At 37.7% G+C, this 19042-nt stretch overlaps 2 protein-coding genes across 6 annotated transcripts; one reads left to right on the plus strand and one right to left on the minus strand.

Annotated features, from left to right (window-relative positions):
- Positions 1-6279, minus strand: tardbpa (TAR DNA binding protein a). 3 transcript variants are annotated; one of them, XR_001814834.3, is made up of 7 exons: positions 4910-6279; positions 3453-3616; positions 3100-3240; positions 2687-2872; positions 2515-2599; positions 1606-1752; positions 1-864 (listed from the first exon to the last, which is right to left on the minus strand). XR_001814834.3 is itself a non-coding variant. In XM_017487447.3 (6 exons), exons 1-6 carry the CDS (start codon positions 5148-5150, stop codon positions 1658-1660), a joined length of 912 nt encoding a protein of 303 aa, XP_017342936.1. In that variant the 5' UTR covers positions 5151-6279; the 3' UTR covers positions 939-1657. The 3 variants fall into 3 exon arrangements, 2 of the variants coding, with proteins under 2 accessions (XP_017342936.1, XP_017342934.2); XM_017487447.3 differs by lacking the exon at positions 1-864 and having other exon boundaries at positions 939-1752; XM_017487445.3 differs by lacking the exon at positions 1-864 and having other exon boundaries at positions 939-2599.
- c15h1orf127 (chromosome 15 C1orf127 homolog) lies at positions 6279-16240 on the plus strand. Of its 3 annotated transcripts, none has more exons than XM_017487448.3 (11): positions 6279-7398; positions 7532-7617; positions 7877-7978; positions 8484-8608; positions 9451-9594; positions 9688-9726; positions 10926-11063; positions 12459-12543; positions 13332-13528; positions 13612-13735; positions 14947-16240. In XM_017487448.3, exons 1-11 carry the CDS (start codon positions 7361-7363, stop codon positions 15327-15329), a joined length of 1461 nt encoding a protein of 486 aa, XP_017342937.1. In that variant the 5' UTR covers positions 6279-7360; the 3' UTR covers positions 15330-16240. The 3 variants fall into 3 exon arrangements, with proteins under 3 accessions (XP_017342937.1, XP_017342938.1, XP_053542164.1); XM_017487449.3 differs by having other exon boundaries at positions 6279-6675; positions 7578-7617; XM_053686189.1 differs by lacking the exon at positions 9451-9594.
- Positions 16241-19042: the final 2802 nt, after the last annotated feature.

A 19042-nucleotide genomic window follows, 5' to 3' on the forward strand; every position in this document is an offset into this window, starting at 1 on the left:
TAAAAAATAATAAAAGACATTTATTTGGCCAATTTACACTCGATCATAAGCACATGCCCCTTCATTACTCTAGTTCTCTAATCTCACTTCATAAACTTTCCTAAACTAACCCCCTCCCCCAACACTCTAGATGGGTAAAACATTTGCTTGAAAATTTTGATTTATTTTACATGTTAAATAACTAAAATCAAACTTATAAAAACTGGATAAAATCTTAAAATACAGTATTAAAGATTTGTATGAGTCTGTTTATTGAAAATTACCAGAAATTCACACCATTCACTTCAAAATCCCCATTACAGTCCAAAGATTTCACAACTCCCCGAGATCTTTACAACTTTCTCATGACAGAAACAAGAAAACTGCTGTTCTTGAGGGTGTAAGGGGTGGGGGTAGGGGATGTGTCTTTCCCACTTTTAGAAATATCAGACCACTTAAAAATTACAACTGATGAACCTGCCATTGGTGACAGTTTTAAACAAACAAAAGAGAAAAAACCTAATAGCACAATTAAACAATGAGTCATTTACAAAATGAAAAGTATGAGTGTCACTTGAAACGGGACTGAAGGGCTCAGGCATTGTTCCATGACAATATTCTTTACCCTTTATTTTCAATTGGGTTTCTTTTCCTATGTGCTCCAGCCAATTTGAAATAGTCCATTTAAATTTCAATAGAGATTCCAGGGATCCTGTTACAGTGAAGTGAAGAAGTCCCTTTTCAGGTCTAAGGCAATCAGCAGCATCTCCACAGTTGGATTGTGTTGGAGCCGCCAACACTACACCAACTCCGGTCTTCAGCTTCCCCAAAACTGACTTCACTCTGGGATCTGATGTAAACCTGGGCCAGCGGAGTCCAAGGTCCCTATACATGCGAATTAAATAAGTTTTTGCAATTCAATTAATTTTTGTAGCAATCAAAAATAAGCCACTGTCAAATACCTAGTCAAATTAGTTTTATTTGAGAGTTCCCTTTGATTCACAAAACATAAGATGGCATTCAAAGCACTTCAACAAATGCAACCTTTCTTTAGGGATTCTTCAACTTTCACCGCCACATCACCCCTCGCGACACTCAGAGCTCACGCTCACTGGCACACACCCCCACACATCAGTGCTTTCTCACAGACACCACTTCACTTATTTCACACTTGGAGGTAACAGGGAGGAGATAGAACACACACACCATACAAGCATTCACAACGGATAACATACAAATACTTAGGTTGCTAGACATTCCGATACATACATATATATTTCCTATAACTATTGATTATATGAGAAAAGGAAGGAAAGGAGATAGATCAAAAAGGGAATAGGAATAATGAATGTCCATCTGATGATGTGACAGAAAACATGCTGCTGCTGTTCACACTCGCTCACACAGGTTCTTCTCACATCTTGCAGTCATCTTGTTTTTTTTTTTTTTTAAATCGCACAATCAGCTCTTTTCACACTTGCGTTCACGTTCGCTCTCTCAGTCTGTTCGCTCATTCAGTCTCTCACTCTTGGCCCACCAACAATCCATCACCATCTCACTCGCTCTCAAAGCGATACATATCGGACAGATTTATCCATGAAAAGGGGAGAAAAAGACAACACCCACCGTCTAACACAGTAAATGAAGAGTGAAGCTGTGTTCTTTGATGGCAAAGCATTTACACATGGGAAGAAGGGTACTGATACTGAGATCGCTCGAACATTGCGGCCAACGAAGCGCTTCTTCCAGGGAAATGGGAAAAGAGGTGGTGAACTGTAGAAGAGATTTATGAAGGCTTGACCATAAACTCAAAAAAATGCAAACAACTCCACACAATACAACTCAAGTCAGATTCACAACAAAGCATCTCTAAGTACAGTTCATAAACACTGAAATGCAATGAAATATCAAGTTTTAACCAAAATAATCAATGAAAACAAATTAGATTTTCTACGTAGTGTTCATACCACTTTTACGATTTAAACCAATCAATTTTATAAAGTTTTTCTTCATGTATAACATCTTTTAAACAAAACACAGAAGCAAATATCTTCTAAATACAAGAAAAATAACATCTGCCTGCAAACTCTCATCTCAAAAGTACTTACCTAATTTAGAAATAAGGACACTGCAAAAACAAAGTAACTCTTTACATTCCCCAACTAGACTTGGTCTCCATACTGGAGCCAAAGCCAGAGCTAAAGCCACCGCTGGAGGCTGCGTTATTCGCACCCCACCCGAGACTAGCTGAGCTGGTGGCATTATAATTGCTGCCGGCCGCGCTATAGCCCTGGCCCTGATCTCTGCTACCTGCTGTTTGACCGGCTGCAGTGGTACCAGAGGCAGCCGTCTGACCCTGCTGATTGGCGAGCATACCCATCATTCCCCAGCTGCTCTGGAGGGCTGCCTGGGCTGCTGCCATCATGGCTGGGTTTAAGCTAAGAGCCCCAAAATTCACATTGCTGCTATGACTGCGACTACCACCAAAGCCCTGCCCAAACCCCCCAAAACGAGCACGATCCAACATGTGCCTACTATTATTGTGCTTAGGCTCTGCGTTAGAGATGTGTACGCTGGTGCCCTTGATGATCAGGTCCTCACCACACAGAGACTGGGCAACCTGGAGAACAAAACGTTTACCAAGTTACAAAACGTGTCAGACAAACCAACAGTGGATACAATTCTACTCGCACTCTAGGAAACCAACCTGGTCATCGGCAAAAGTGACAAAGGCGAATGCTCGGAAAGGCTTAGGAATGAAGACATCGGTGACTTCACCGTACTGCATAAAGAACTGCCTGAGGTCATCAGCAGTCATGTCCTCAGTACATCGGCCCACAAACACTTTCCTACTCCGCATAGGCTCATCTAGCCCAGCCTGTTCCATGAAGTACTAGACCAACAATTAAAAAATAGTCACTATAATGACCACGAAAACATGATACAGTATAATCATTCACGTTCACGACAATGCAAGCATCTTGGTGTGTGTATGTGTGTGTGTGTGTGGGGGGGGGGGGGGGGGGGGGGCGCCTTCCACATCTAGGGTTACATTATACTAAACAGGTCATGTTTAGTATAAATATTTAATTAAAAGATTGCACAGAAGAGAGGTTATACCTTTGAGTTGGGGAGCTTGCAGTCACACCATCTCCCATCAATCATATGCCGCTGGGACATCACTTTAATCTGTGTCTCATAGTCTGTAAACCTTACAAAGCCAAATCCTTTAGAATTTCCTGTTTTTGCATCTCTCTTAACCTGTCAAAGAAAGACACAACACTCAATACATACTCAAGTCCTGAAAAGCCATATTGTTAACAATGTTTAGTGTTTTCTAGGTGTATAATTCAGCTGATGAGTTGACTGTGTGTTTTAAATCAGATAAAACATGCAAACAAGAAATGTAGGTCTAAACTGAAGCAAGACATGTTTGCTCCTAAATTGTGGAAGAAATACCCAACATTACTAACCTGTACCATTATCACCTCTCCAAATGTGCTGAAATACTCTTTCAGGTCTTGCTCAGATGTTTTCCATGGCAACCCAAGAACAATCAAGTCTGAAGTCTTCTGAATGCCCCTCTTAATTTTCACAGCAGAAGCAGCATCCATTTCATCCATCTTTCTTTTATTGTCTAAAAATTAATAAAGCTAGGTTAGATTGACGATACCAATGACAACAGTACACTACACACACTTGGCCAGGTTAATGAATTCAATATTCATAATTATCAGACTCAAATACCATATAGGTGAAAAATAAAAGTTTTTCCTTCAGTATTCTACACTGTCCATGAATGGAAAGGATCACAATAAGACCACTGCTGACCAGATGATATTTGAATGATGGCCCATTCTTGGCACAGAAGACATGGACACAGAAGTTGCTTGGTAATATGTGTGGTGCCAAGTCTAATAACGTAGTCAGTAGGGTTGTTATGGTTTCATCCTTAGTCATGGCATATAATCGGACAGTCTTTAAAAAATCCCAATTAAAATACATCTCTGTCTATTACCGTCTACCCATACTTTTTTTTTAAAACCCAGTCAAGTTCCTTACTCCAATAGCTCTCATCCCATTGTATCTGGTTGTGACTATACAAAAACGTAGACTAGATTTCACAACCACCTTCAGGGACATGTAACATTCCTACTTCTGCCACAGCTCCTAGAATGCCTCTAACGTTCAAAGACATACAACACGGCACTGCTGACCAGAACCGAAAAGAACGACGATCCTTTTTTTTTGCCACATTGCCGGACTACTTGGATAGTTTATAATAAAATAGAGACTTCTGACCAAAGATTTTGTAATAAATTTGCTTTAATTTCTCACCACTATCTTGTGTGTATTTATGGTCAAATAACAGTGAAACGGAGATATTTTTAGACTTGGTTATCATCGGGTAGAAATCTCCAACTGTAACACCCCTAGTGGTCAGTAATAAAAACAAAAACCCAGTACTGCTGTTGCACCCAAGAAACACCCAATAGGATGCCATTTTCGTCACTGGTGGCCCACCACCCAAGTCACATCTGACCGGTGGTGTCTTTCCAATGCTGGATGGGATAGATTGGATAAGAAATTGTGCATTTAACATATTGGATACAGCCTGGTGTGTGTGTGTGTGTGTGTGTATGCAAAGTGCACCAACATGGTGGGTTTAGACCACAGGGTCCTCGAGTAACCGCCTGTTCTACACATTTTAGTGTTTCACTATTGCTCTAACACACCCGATCAGTTAATTAACAAGTAGAACTGAATGTGTTAGAGGAGAGAAAACACTGAAATGTGCAGGACACAGTGAACTCCAGGACCATGTCTGGGAACCTGTTGTGTAGAGAATGAACAGAACAATGAGTAAACCGCCTGCACGCGCACACTATACATGCACACGTTTTATTTTCTTGTGCGTTGTACAGATTACCTTTTGGGTAGTTGACTACGTACACCAGGTTGCCCCAGTCGGCCTCCGGTGCATGCAGCACTCCCTCCACTAAGCGCACTCCCCGCATGCACTGAGACACCGGATTCCGGTATCGCAGGCCGCACGCGCCTGGAAACTGCGCCGCCACGCTGGACAACAGCACCGTCCCGTCCTCCTCGGAGGGAATTTCCATTGGCTCCTCGTTTTCATCCTCAGCCACACGGATATAACACGTTTCCATGATTTTAATGCGAAATCGCGGTGGTTGCTAGCTAGTACTGGACGTTAGGGTAGGTGGGCGCTTTGTGCTAGCTAGCTAATACGTTAGCCACCACGGTAAATAATTTAGTTAGCTAGCTTAGCTAGCTTTACGGCGGGACGTTGTAAACACAGTGCCTACTGAAACGCAAATGTAAACAATGCACACTGTAGTATGCGTTATCTACCAAAATTATTATCACAGATAACAATACAAATATCAGATAAAGAGATGAACGCTTATACTCCCATAAAACGTCGCTGCTAACTATCGTCCATGAAGGATGAAAGAGGGCCTCAAGCTCGCGCAATGAATGATAGAAAGGGTATTTTTTTTTCGCGTTCTCAGTTTTCTCGTCTAACCTGTCTTATTTTTAGGGTTCTTGCGACCACAAACTGGAGTTCGTTAAATAATGGCTCTGCACTGTAAATTTAAATTCCCCGGAGTAAATGTATTTTTACACGAAACTCAAACAAATACCCCGGTCTATTTTTCTAACCTCAAACTTCTATCAAAATGGCCGCTCGAGCGGACTCGTCGAAGAAAGTGCGTCATCATCTGGAAGTTACCATCAGAGCGTAGACAGGAGGGGTAGACGTTAATACTTTTATATATCATTTTGCATCAGACGTAGGTTATTTCAGTCTTTAAAGCGATAATTTTCAATATACAGTTCGTTGTGTGTTAAATAATTGTATATTAAGTATTGTGTTTTAAAATGACTTTTAAATTTTGAACGAGTTATTTAACACTTACCCATTGTTGTACGGCGAGCACAAAATTCTGTAGTCCCTATCATATTTAAGCGCGGATAAACCAACATACAGACAGGGATAAGGATTGGTATGTGATAATGCGGCTGGTTACATGAGAAAAACCCTGTGGTGGGTTTCTGTTGAAGCAGTAATAATACACACCTTTTTACATTTCTGAGAGTCCAAAATGTAGATGTTTTGATTATATACTTTACAAACAATACAAATGTAGCTAGAGCTGATAAGTAAGGAATAACAGTGCTATTTATAGGAAAATAACCAATTACTAAAACGTTAGTTACCGAGAAACTGCAAAGCCATGAAGACTCTCCTGTGTTGGAACACTTAAAGCTACTGCTTTAGCCCTTACCATTACAAAGTACCGACACTGGAGACTCCTTCCATAGGTGTTGAATAAATATCTCCTCACAGAAAGCTTCGCCATATCAGCATCTATCCCATCCATTTTCTGTGTCGCTTATCCTACACAGGGGTACAGGGGAGCTCATCCCAGGGAACTCTGGGCACAAGGCGGTGGGACACCCTGGACGGTGCCAACCCATCACAGGGCATAATCACACACACATTCACACACTTCAGACAATTTGGAAATGCCAGTCAGCCTTCAATGCATGTCTTTGGACTGGGGAGGAAACTGGAGTACCTAGAGGAAACCCTCAAATTAGGGGAAGAAGATGCAAACTCTTCACACAGAGGACAGAGGTGGGATTTGAACCCACAACCCCAGAGGCGTGAGACAAACTTTAACCACTAAGCCATTTATTATTAAGACATATTTAATATTAGATTATTTGAAGTGTCCTCCATACAAGTATTTGTGAATGAGTTGTGTTGTTATAATAAAGATAACTTATTAGAACAAGTGCATTAATACAAACCAGATGTATAGAAAATTAATGAGTACCTACTGACTAATCAGTTTCAAGAATTCAACAGCACTGTGGTACAATTGCCATTAATGTTGTGGATTGCCAGTTCTTGCTTATACTGTTTGTTTATAAATCCCTTCAGCCACTACTGACTGCATAGACACTTCCTTAAATATTTAGTTTCAAGGATTACATTTTGTTTATCCATTCAGCAGCAGAAAATTTAATTTCACGGTATAATTAGATTTGTTTAACATTTCAGATGGTGGCTGCTGTCTTACTAAGACTCTATTTTGACATGAAAATGGTTTACTGAATCTAAAAGTTACAGTGCAGAAGTGTGTGGATGTTAAAATACTCCAAGTTAAGAAACCACACCACACACTGTCCTTACTTTCTACCCAACCACTTTGTTCCTCAGCCTGTGATGTTGTTTTATGGTGCACCTTGCATTGAGTTGTGAGTTTTAGTAGGCAAACACAGGTGATGCTTCAATTTATAAGCCCTAGATACTCTACTAGCAGTATCGGACACAGTCGTGTCAAGCATGGCCCTAATGCACCTCAGGATATTCATCTTATTCTTGTAAGTATGATGATTTATTGCAATTTCCTACAAAGAAATAGAGTGAAAACATCAATGTAGACATGATAAAGAAAACTATAGACCTACTGGATTATACTGAATAGGTTTCTTCTTCTGTTTCTTTGCCATGCAGGTATTTTGTGTTCCCTATACTATGTGATGGTGTTTTGCATGTACAGAAGAGAGACTGGATGGGAAATCCACCTGCAGAATTCATTGGTAATTTTCAGTGAAGTGTCTATAATTGGTTAAAATAATGCTTTCCATGTAGGCTGCAACCCATGAAGACATTAATGGATATTACAGTGGGCATCAGGGTCTTTCTGTTCACCTGTTGCTATCTGATACAGTGAGGTGCTTGGCAATGCAGAGGAAAAATTATTTTTAAGAAAAATGTAGTGTACATTTGCACACATGGCACAATACAAACATAAAGCTTTATTTATTCTTTTTTTTTCTTGTTTATGCAATTGTTTAGAAGGAGATGTGGAGTGCTTCTCTGAATATATGGAACTGTGGATCCACAGAATGAGAACTGAAGGGTTGAGACTCTGGCTTTCAGCAATGCTGAGGATTCAAGGTGAGATAAATGTACAGCACAAGGGATGTTTCATCCACACGGGTGCTAGCATGTTACTACAATCAAATGTGAAGAAACATTCTTCAATAATTTGGAAAAACTAGTCATTTTACTGCCCAAAACACATTTTTTAGTTGTTTTAAGATGTCTTTATGTGAAAGTGGCATGGTTGAAAAATGTCAGTTTAATGTACACAGCACACAGTGATCTAGTAATATAATAATATTTACACAGCTAACACCTGCCACCAGAACATATGTATCGTTAACACGTTTCTCGATCAGAATCATGCACTTGTTACTTTAGCAACACAATAGAAACAAAAGTTACTGCAGGGAAACTGGGAAGCTGAAAATGTAATTGGAAAATCTCATTGGAGAGATAGACAAGTGTTATTGCATTATAAAATACTGTATAAGAGCCTATCAAGATCCGCTGCCTAAAGTTTAATATGATGGTTGCAATTTACAATAGAGCATTTCAAGAAATTTGTTGTTTTTTTTAGTCACTCTTGGGTCTCTGGAGATCTTAAACCATCAGCTGTCAGCATGTGGCTATGGCCTGCATAAAGATCCTGACAGGAACTACATCTTCAGAGTCATGTACAGTGGGTGCTTTGTCCAACAAGAGGTAAACCCCACTTTAAATCTAATCCAGATCTTTATTGCTATAGCATACATAGTTTTATAGTCATAGTTTAGTCTAAAAAGTAAAGCATTCCTAGGGTGACCATACGTCCTCTTTTTCCCGGACATGTCCTTTTTTTCGGACCTTAAAAAAGCGTCCGGCTGGGATTTCTAAATTTCAGAAAATGTCTGGGATTCGGGTTTAGTGTCATTATGACGTGCTTATGGTCTAATACTGCATCGTGTGTGCACATTTGCATTGCTTTAACCCCTCTGTGTAATTCCAGCTTTCTCACACACGAGGTCGATTATAAAAGGCTTGCAATAACTATTGGCCAAATTCCTGCCTCTCAACCATTAGCCTACTCTCAGTGAACGCATGGAGATGAAGCGCTGATGTGTACAGTGTCAAACAGTTGCTGGACAATAGCAGCAAAGACAACTGTCCTGAGTCGAAACAATGCCTATGGCCATATAAGGTCATTTTTAATTTCGTGTTTAATCACATTGCTTCATATTACCTGGCCATTCAGCTGTGTAATTGATGGTAGAAGGTACACTCATGGCATCTAATATTTTATTTTATTCCATGGACATTAAAGAGAATGTAGGAAAAAATGTAAAACGTGGGCAGAATGAAAGCAGGTTTATATATAATATTTATTTATTTATGTGATGCTAATAGTGTGTCTGTTTCAGTGTATTAGTAACACTGTTTTGAACATGATTAACGTCCCCCGTTCCTGCCCCCCCCCCCTCTTTTTCGAAAACCAGAATATGGTCACTCTAAGCATTCCTCAGTACATTAATGTTTAATTGCAAAACTTTCATTGTGCCTCTTTTCAGCATGGCCATTATGTGATTGTATTGAACTTGGTGAAGAGAATAAGCCGCTTTGGAGGCAGGACACATAATTATGTAATGAAATGTCCTGTAGTTCCAGCGCCACCCAACACAGAGCATATTCAGTGTGACCCTGATTTCATCCAGGTAGAGCTTTTAAAAAAGTGCATTTTTGTAAACCTAAGAACAAAACAACATGTGATCGGTCCCTTTTAAACATTTGGTATTTTATATTCAAAGGTTACCAGACAGATCCCAGTGGATAGCTGGAACAGTGAGGTAATGTTGGCTAATTGGTTTGTATGTTTGATAGTAATGTGTCTGATATACGGTATAAAACACTTGGGAAATTACAATAACCTGTTTGCTTAAGTGTGCACACCCTTTTATAATCACATTCAATCTCATGTTCAAAAGTAATTATCATACAGCTGTCATCAATTAAATTATTCTGATTAAGCCCAAGTAAAGTTCAGCTATTTTTGTAGGATTTTCTTGATATCTTCTTGGTTTCATCTGACTGCTGAAGCCATGGTCTGCATATAGCTGACAAAGCCTGTTCATGGTCTTGAATAGCTACAAATACCAGTTGATTTTAGTGAAAAACCTTTTAGTGAAAGTAATTTCAACTTTCAGCATGACAATGACCCAAAGCATCAAAATCAACAATGGAATGGCTTAACCAAAAGAAGATCAATATTTGTGACTGGCGTAGCCAGAGCCCAGACCTGAATCCAAATAAAATCTAAGGGGAAGCCCTTACAAATTGATGGATCTAGATTTTTTTTTTTCAAGAAAGAGTGGGAAAATCTTAAGTCAAGATGTGCCATGCTGATAGACTCTTACCCAAAAAGACTGATGGGTGTAATAAAATCAAAAGGTGCTTCAACAAAGTATTAGTTTAGGGGTGTGCACAGTTATGCAACTAGGTTATTGTACATTGTTTTCCCTTTTTTCCCCCCTAAAAAAGATTCTGATTGTTTTTATCTTTATTTATATACTTTGCAATTTCACACTAAAGGTGGGAAAAGATCTGACATGATTTATCTTAGTTTCTTTCTTTTACTTCACAAAAAACATTTTTTAAAATCATTTAACGGGTGTGTGTAGACTGTACATTAATATGAGTTATAAATAGTTGTGCTCTCACTTTCACTTAATGTTAATAATGTCATATGCCCATAATGTCATGTGCCCAAGAAATTTCAAAAGCTGAAATTTCCATACTGAGGACATCCACCTCACTAAGTGATAGAAAACTAACAGGAACAGCTTTACCTCAGACTGTTACAAAGCACTGACAATGGAGACTCCTTTTAATCTGATTATGTGGAATGTCAATTATACAAGTCCCTTTGTAAGTTGTTACTGGCCAATCAGAATCAAGAGTTCAACAGCTCTGTGGTATTAAATGAAATAAAGTGTTGGTAAATGTGTAAAAGAAACTTAAGAAAACTATATTTTATTTGTCCTTTTAGCTCAGATGGTCTCTTGCTTTGAGAGGGAGTCTGGTAGTGGCGCTGGAAGATGCTAGTCTGATTCAAGTAAATGTTGACATTCAGAAGCCACTCATTACTGTTCAAGGCAGGAGGAACACAGTTCTCAATCCTGTGCAGGTGAGAAAACTTTTACCAGTAATGAGCTCTCAGACTACGTGTTGGTTACACTATGACATTTTTACAACTCAGACCCTGTCTGTGTAACACTGAATTATGGATTATGTTATTCAAAATGATTAGTTTACAAGATGCTATCATTTGGCTGTGGAAGATAAATAGACAGAACAAAAGCAGAATTGTTGTGGAATACCATAAGAATCTGGGGGGGAAAAAAGAAAGCAGTTGGGAAAGGATATTTTGTTTCAGAAGCATCAAAACCAATTTATGCTTCATATCATAGAACTACATGTGACTCTCATGTAAGCATATGCTACGTATACTTAGTAATACACAAGAACTATCGTACGCACAATTTTTTTTAATTATTATTCTTAGTATTGCTACCTAACTACTTAAGCTCAATAGCATAACTGCTAGCAACACAATGCCTCGATTAGCCTGGATTATATCTACTGTTGTTACCCAGCACTCCTTACTTTGACAAATAAATGACTAAATGAATCATAAATGTTTCACAGAGGTTTGAATTAATTTGTTGTCTTCACATATGCACAAAAATGCTGAGTCATTAGCCTGAGTGATCGGAAGTTTGTTGTTAGTTGTAAAAAAAAAAAACCCCAAAAAACAATTATATATATATATATATATATATATATATATATATATATATATATATATATATATATATAATGAAAAAGAAATGCAACGATAAATTAAATTAGAGTCTGTCTGGATATCATATAAACATTCTTTGATGTTTATTTAATTTGTCACATGATTAGAGGCATTTACAGGCACAGAAATGGTTCTGCATTGTAGTACATGCATTGTAGTGCATGGTAGTGCAAATAAAAATACCATATTTATACAGGTTATTTAATGGCTATTAATAATACTTAAATAAATTTGTACTGCCACATTTGTTTCATTTTCACAGAAATTTTACTATATGAACAGTCACAGTTGTGACTGCTGAGATACACATGACTATAAATTCATATTTGGCTAATGACAATACTAATTAAAAAAATAAAGATGAAACAAGGTGAAAAAATTATTGTGTAAACAATATTTTTGTATGTTTACTAACTTTTCTAAAACGTTTCACGTGACATAGTTGTGTCCAACAAGTAAAATGTGTCTACTCACATAACTGAGAACAATGTTTGCTTAAATGAATTAAATTTGTTATTCATTTAATATTTTGACTAGACTAATGAGTTCTAACGTAATATATATATTTTTTCTGCCATCCTGTGGCCATTAGGATATATGACATATACTGTATGTTCTAATCTAAGCATTATGTGTTTGAAAGAATGTCAGTCATTCTGTGGTTTATGTCTATTGTGTTGGAGTATTTGGAAATTAACATTTGTCTCCTGTTTTTAGGTTCTACAGACTGAGGGCCAGTTCTTACCTCTTAAGTTGGTCAGTGGACAATATGCCTATAGCATGGAAGCCACTTGTCCAAATAGTGTGTACAGATCATATTATTACTCATATATATACTCATTCATATATATATATATATATATATATATATATATATATATATATATATATATATATATATATATATATATATACACACACACACTTACACACATTACTGTGCAAAAGTCTTAGGCACCCAAATTTTTTTTTGTAAAAACTTTGTTATAGATTATTATTTGATGACTTCTACATTATCGAATCGGTACAAAAACATTTTAGATTTCCAAACATTAGTTTTCCAGCACAAATCTAAATGTTACAGAAAAATGTTTGTATGTCAGTAAAGAAAGCACCATATATATTATGTAAAAGACCACTTTTCAGACCAAAAACAACAAACCCTAATGAAGGCTGCTGGATTTTGCTGCAAAAATAAGAAGCAAGTGCACCAGTCAAAGTCACGAAGAACCGTGGCTGGTTGTGAAAGATGCTCAGTAAAACTTCCAGCTAATGTCCTTATAAAACTGCACAAATAGTACCTGAAACTACTAATTATTATTATTTTTTTATATATAACAAAGGGTTGTCACACCAAATATTGACTTTGTTTCATTTGTTTACTGCTCTTTATATTTATTTATATTTATTATTTATGTTCTATGTACTTTTTTTTTATTTAGAAACATTTAATTTCTTTATTTTGATGGCATCTTTGCTCTACAGCATTTCTTTGCATGTGCCTAAGACTTTTGCACAATACTGTATATTTATATCTCTGTGTCTGCACAACATGTTGATCTCTGGATGTTTCTGTGTTTGATGATTCAGTGATTCAGCACTCATCTGAGGACACAGTGCTGCACATTTACAAACGCCGCATGGGATTGACTAAGAGAGGAGGTTATGACAATGAGACCCTGTCAATCAGCAGTGTGTCTATAAACCAGACAGACACATTTACCTGGTCTGAGACCACCAGCTTTGTGAAGCTCATCGTTCCCACTGCGCTTATTCAAAAGACAAAGGTGAAAAAACTTGTATTCCTCAAATAATTTTTCTAAATTACCTCATTATCATTTTGTGTTGTTTTTTTTTCATTTAATTGCAGAAATGTGCCGACAAGGAGGGTGAGAATCTCCAACAGCCATTCTTCAGAATAGATGTTGTGCTCACTTTTAAAGAGACAAATAACAGAATGTTCTGGACGATGGAGAACACGTCACCATGCTCACGTTAGTATTTGGAGCACTGAATTAATCAGTCTGTGTTTTTCCAAAGTGAAAATTATGTAAGTGTAAAATTGGTTATGGTAACTACAAGATGATGACTTTTTTTTTATGGAAACACACACTACCTCCACATATAGATATCTAGACAACATCTAAAAATGGCTAAGCTATATTATTCATTATGCAGTTAAAGGAAAAATCAACCCTGAATCAGTTGCATGTCAATATTTAGAACACATATTAGAAAACATATCTTCATATCTTCAATTGTGCAAAAGATTTATTCTAATTTAAAGAAATTCTGAGTTTATTCTTTCATTAACATGTTGATCTATGTTCACTGTTTCTTACATTACCCACAATGACGTTCGACTACCTACTGATAGTACAATTTAGCCCTTGCATCATCTCTACCTAAAGAGAACGATGCAGCAGCGCTTCAGTCCTTTAGTCTGTCCAGCTCTCCCCTCCTCTTCTGTACACTCTGTAAAAACAGATCAGCTTCCAAAGCTTCAACTTCCATGCTAATACTACACCCAACGTCATCATGCACATCATCTCATAAATTGCTAACTAGCCGAGCCATGTCTCTGCTGCAACTCGGTGTAACTGCGTCGTATAGCTGCATTGCATTCTGCATCTTTGAGCCTAGTGTTTGCTGTCTCCACTACTTCTAAATTGGATTTCTCATAAATATGACATTGAATGTTGCTGGAAAATGCTGAGTGGCAAAAGAGGCTCTTGCTCTTTTGTTCTCATGGGCTAACAGCGAAACCTAACTGTTATCTCTTATATCAACCATTAAACACCATTGTAACTGTGCTAGCAATGTCCTCTTGTGACATCAGGGTGGCAGACATCACTAACTTCTCACAAAAGTACAGCACCAACCAACAGATTAACAAGAATCATTAAACACATCACAAATATTTCATTACAAACATTATTCAAGATGTTTCAGGTTGGAGATTTCCTTTAATACTACAAATACAGTTAATACTAATTAGATACATGTAGAGTTAAATCCTGACATTATACTCATACTTCTTTTAATTATAGAAGCTGCTGGTATTGTTTCACCCGAGTTAACTCTGAGCGAGTTTGACAAAAGTTGAACGAGTTGAACAAAAATGAGAATGCTTCTTATTAGTCAGAGATACGTAAATACCATGAACACTATATCTGACTAATAAGATGATCTGAATTTGTTTCAGATGATCACATTCCTTCAGTGACAACTCATCCCTCAGTAACATCTAAATCTCCTGTGACATTTACTGCTTTAAAGCCCACACTCGTCAATTCACTCACAGAAGAGCCACTGCTTTTGCCCAGCACGAAGCCCCAGACGTCACCCGGGACCATTGAAAAAGGATTTAGCAAGACTAGCACGGTTTTTCAAGTTACTACGATACCTGGAGTGGTATCAGGATCTCCATGGAGCACTGGTTCAGGAGACAGTGATACACGTAATGTGTTCAGAACCACCTTGTTCAAGGCAGATACTAGTACTGATGATCTAAATCCTGATTTTCCTGGGAATCTTGTTTTAACAACATCTCGTAGCATGGGGTCAGATGCAACACTGGTTAGTTGATCCAATCCTTCATTTAGTCCTCACCCTGAACAATTCCTGGACTTGACTAATGCCAGAGAAACATCAACAGGCATGCCATCTCTGACAACCACGGACAATACTGTAACGTCGAACACAAATAGTAAGATTAGCGAAGCTGTACTTTTCACTACATCTCATTCTGAGACTGAAACCAAGTGGAGCCCTGTGACATTGTCACTTTATTTAGAGAGCACTAGTACTAATATCATTCCAAGTACTGTCTCAGATGTCACTTTAAACATTCCACCTGCATCCCTGACACCCCTCTGAGTACATAAGAGTTGCTTGACCATCCCTGTCGCCCCACAACCTGATATTACACTCCTGAATAAGACCACAATTATTCACACAACACATGAAGGCACATCTGTTTAGCCAGAGATTGTCACATTACCAAGCACATAGGTCGTAAAAGCAGGGCAAAGGCGATAACACCGCTGTACTTGCTTTATACTTTCACTGCACCAGAGAACAAAACTATGTTCCAGAAATGAGATTCTTTCCTTCATTCATCTGAGGATAATTATGCCAGCTACTTTACCTACCAACATGTTTTTATGAAAAACTCGTGCTATCATGGGGAGAACATGCAAAACATAGTATCGAACCCTGGAGCTGAGAGGCACCAACGGACCTGTTCTGCCGTTGTGTCACCGTAAATGAAAATCAGCCAAAGACAAAGCAAAACAGCAACTCTGATACCTGTTACCATGGAGCAATCATAAGATATTATATATATCTGCCTCTGGGTAAATGAGTACAATGTCTGAGTGTTGTCTTTGACAGAAAACAGGATCCTGCAGTGGCACTTCCCCGAGGCATGATATACAGTAACAACCATAAAGCCTTTTAGCTTTCAATAAATACCACTTAGATGTGAGTTTTGTGTACTACATAGTATGGATTGTTGTTGAATTTATATAAAAAAGGAAGTGTGTATACATAAAAATAAAAGTTTCTGACACGTATTTGAATAATGCACACATCCAAAGTTATACACGGCAATCTGATATGTAGTGTGAAGAGTTGCAGTAGCTTTCAGTTTATCTGCTTCTTTGTAGGGGTTTTCAGCTAATGTAAATGTTGTGGTTTTTAAAAATGCCAAATATTTCTTTTTGTTTTGTTCTTTTCAAGATTCAGTAAAAAAATGTTGAAGTGGTACAGAAAAATAGATGGATGAATGGATGGATGGGTTTACACTCAGAAAGCAGAGCATTTCATTTATGCATAATTTTTCATCCAATTGGATCATATAATGTTCCTGTCAAAGATAACTTTTTCCATTATGTTCATTTAACATGAATTAACTCAAGACAAAAAAATGACCAACTGATTTCCACTAATGTCATATGTATATATACACTATATACCCAAAAGTTGGTGGACACCTGACAATAACACTCCTGTGCTTTTTGAACATCCCATTCCAGATTTAGTCCACTTTTTTTTTGTTATAATAACTTCTGCTCTTCTGGGAAGGCTTTCCACTAGATTTTGGAGTGTGACTGTGGTGATCATTCAGCCAGAAGAGCTTTAGAGTGGTCAGAACTGATGTTGCATGAGGAGGCCTGTGGAAGTTGGCATTCCAGTTCATCCCAAAGGTGTTCAGTGGGGTTAAGGTCAGGGCTCTGTGCAGGCCACACGAGTTCTTCCGCTCCAACCTTTGTAAACCCTGTCTTCATGGAGCTCTCTTTGTGCACAGAGGCGTTGTCAAGCTGGAACAGGTTTGGGCCTCTTAGTTCCAGTGAAGGGAAATCTTAATGCTACAGGACACAAATCCTATACAATTGTGTGCTTCCATCTTTGTGGTACCACATATGGGTGTGATGGTCAGGTGTCCGCAAACTTTTTGGACATATAGTGTATATTTGTCTCTAATGCATTTTTATTTACATATAAACTATGCAACTACAGTGTAACTACTGAGGATGTGTGCACTGTTATAGATAGAATGTAATAGTGCAATCATTAAGGATAAATTATTATTTGCAGTGGCATCCTGACAAGCAGCAAAAGCCAACTGAGTACAAGGGGGACAAAAGGGGAAAAGAAAAAAAAAAAGAAAAATAGGCATAAACAACAAATTAAATGTTAATTAATTAATTACAATAAAGGGTAAACTGACAATAACTTAAAAACCAGAACACACCACACAAATGGATTTAAAAATCTATATCTTAAAATTATCAGCTAATAGGCAATACATGTATCAGTAAACATGCCTTTTTCTTTTATTTATTAATTAATTTATTTTAAAATAAAACTAGCAAAATAAATCGGGTAGATTTTTGTCAGTTCAGCTGTGCTCGTATTCATAGAACAGATATATAAAAAAGGATAAAAATGTGCATTTTCTATTTCTGTTCCATTATAAAGTAGATTTTACTTAAACATTCACATAATGGTAATATAATCTTTTGAGCACATCAATGTCGGTAAACATCTTCAAACACATTTGACATTTGCTTAACCAAATTCAGCCACAATCTCCCTGCATGTCAAACAAGAGTTCAGACACAAAGGGACTCTCGTTTGAAAATGAGGAAATGGTTATGTAAATTACAGTGAAGTTTTTTTTTTCTTTAGACTTCAGGTATGATTAAACAATTCAACATGAAATAGGTGGCAGGTTGTTTGCGGTGGCAAGTATATTGATTGGTAGACAGATGGCGCCATTTTCTACATTTTGTCCAACAAGGCTCGGGGTAGAAACAGAGGGACTGGGCTTCTGTTGCCATGGAGTTAACATTGTGTGCTGGTGCAGTTCCAAAGTGCATCTAAATGGTAGCCTATGTGAAAATCCTTCAGTGTGAAAAAAACCCCAAAACCACCAAAATACATTTCACAAAGAAACTGCATTTACGATCCCAACAGACAGTTTTTTTTGGCGAAGGGCAACAGCATTCAATATGCCACTGCCTGAGGTTGCACTACCCAATATTAGACTAACCTCATTAGAACCTTGTCAAACTTGTAAGAAAAAAAAAAAGTTGTTATATGTTGTTTTTAACAGCTACTACTACTACTACTACTAATAAAACCACTAACCACATTGTCCTTTTATTTATAACCACTTTATTTACGTATATGGCCAGGGTTGTTGTGGATCCAGAGTCTAACCAGGGAACACTGGCCATGAGGCAGAATTTCACCCTGAATGCGACACATGTCCATAGCAGGGCACCATGCACTCATACATTCTCACAGTTATTCACACTCATTCTCACCTAGCAGCAATTTATTATTGCCAGTCACCTACTGGCATGTTTTTTGGAGGTGAGAGGAAACCAGAAAACCTAGAGGAAACCGATGAGGACACAGGGAGAACATATGAAACATTACATAGACAGTAACCTCAACTCAAACTCAAACCTGGGACCCTGAAGTTGTGAGACAGCAATGCTACCCACTGTTGCCGCTAACAACAGGCAACAACAATTATTATTATTATTGCTCCTGTATTCATAATTTTATTTGACATTAGTATGCAGTCCATAAAAATAATTCATATGTGAACTGTAACTTTACAGAATTTCTTGTCATCACTTGACTATAGTAAAGAAGTATGGTGCAGTTTTGCCCCTAGGAGAATAAACAGTAGTTACTGATGTACACATGTGTATTATTCTGTTGAGAAATGATCTGACCTCAGATGGGTGCTTGGCTAATTTGCCTTTACTGTGCAATTTTCC

Source organism: Ictalurus punctatus, chromosome 15, assembly GCF_001660625.3.
Source record: "Ictalurus punctatus breed USDA103 chromosome 15, Coco_2.0, whole genome shotgun sequence".
NCBI lineage: Eukaryota > Metazoa > Chordata > Actinopteri > Siluriformes > Ictaluridae > Ictalurus > Ictalurus punctatus.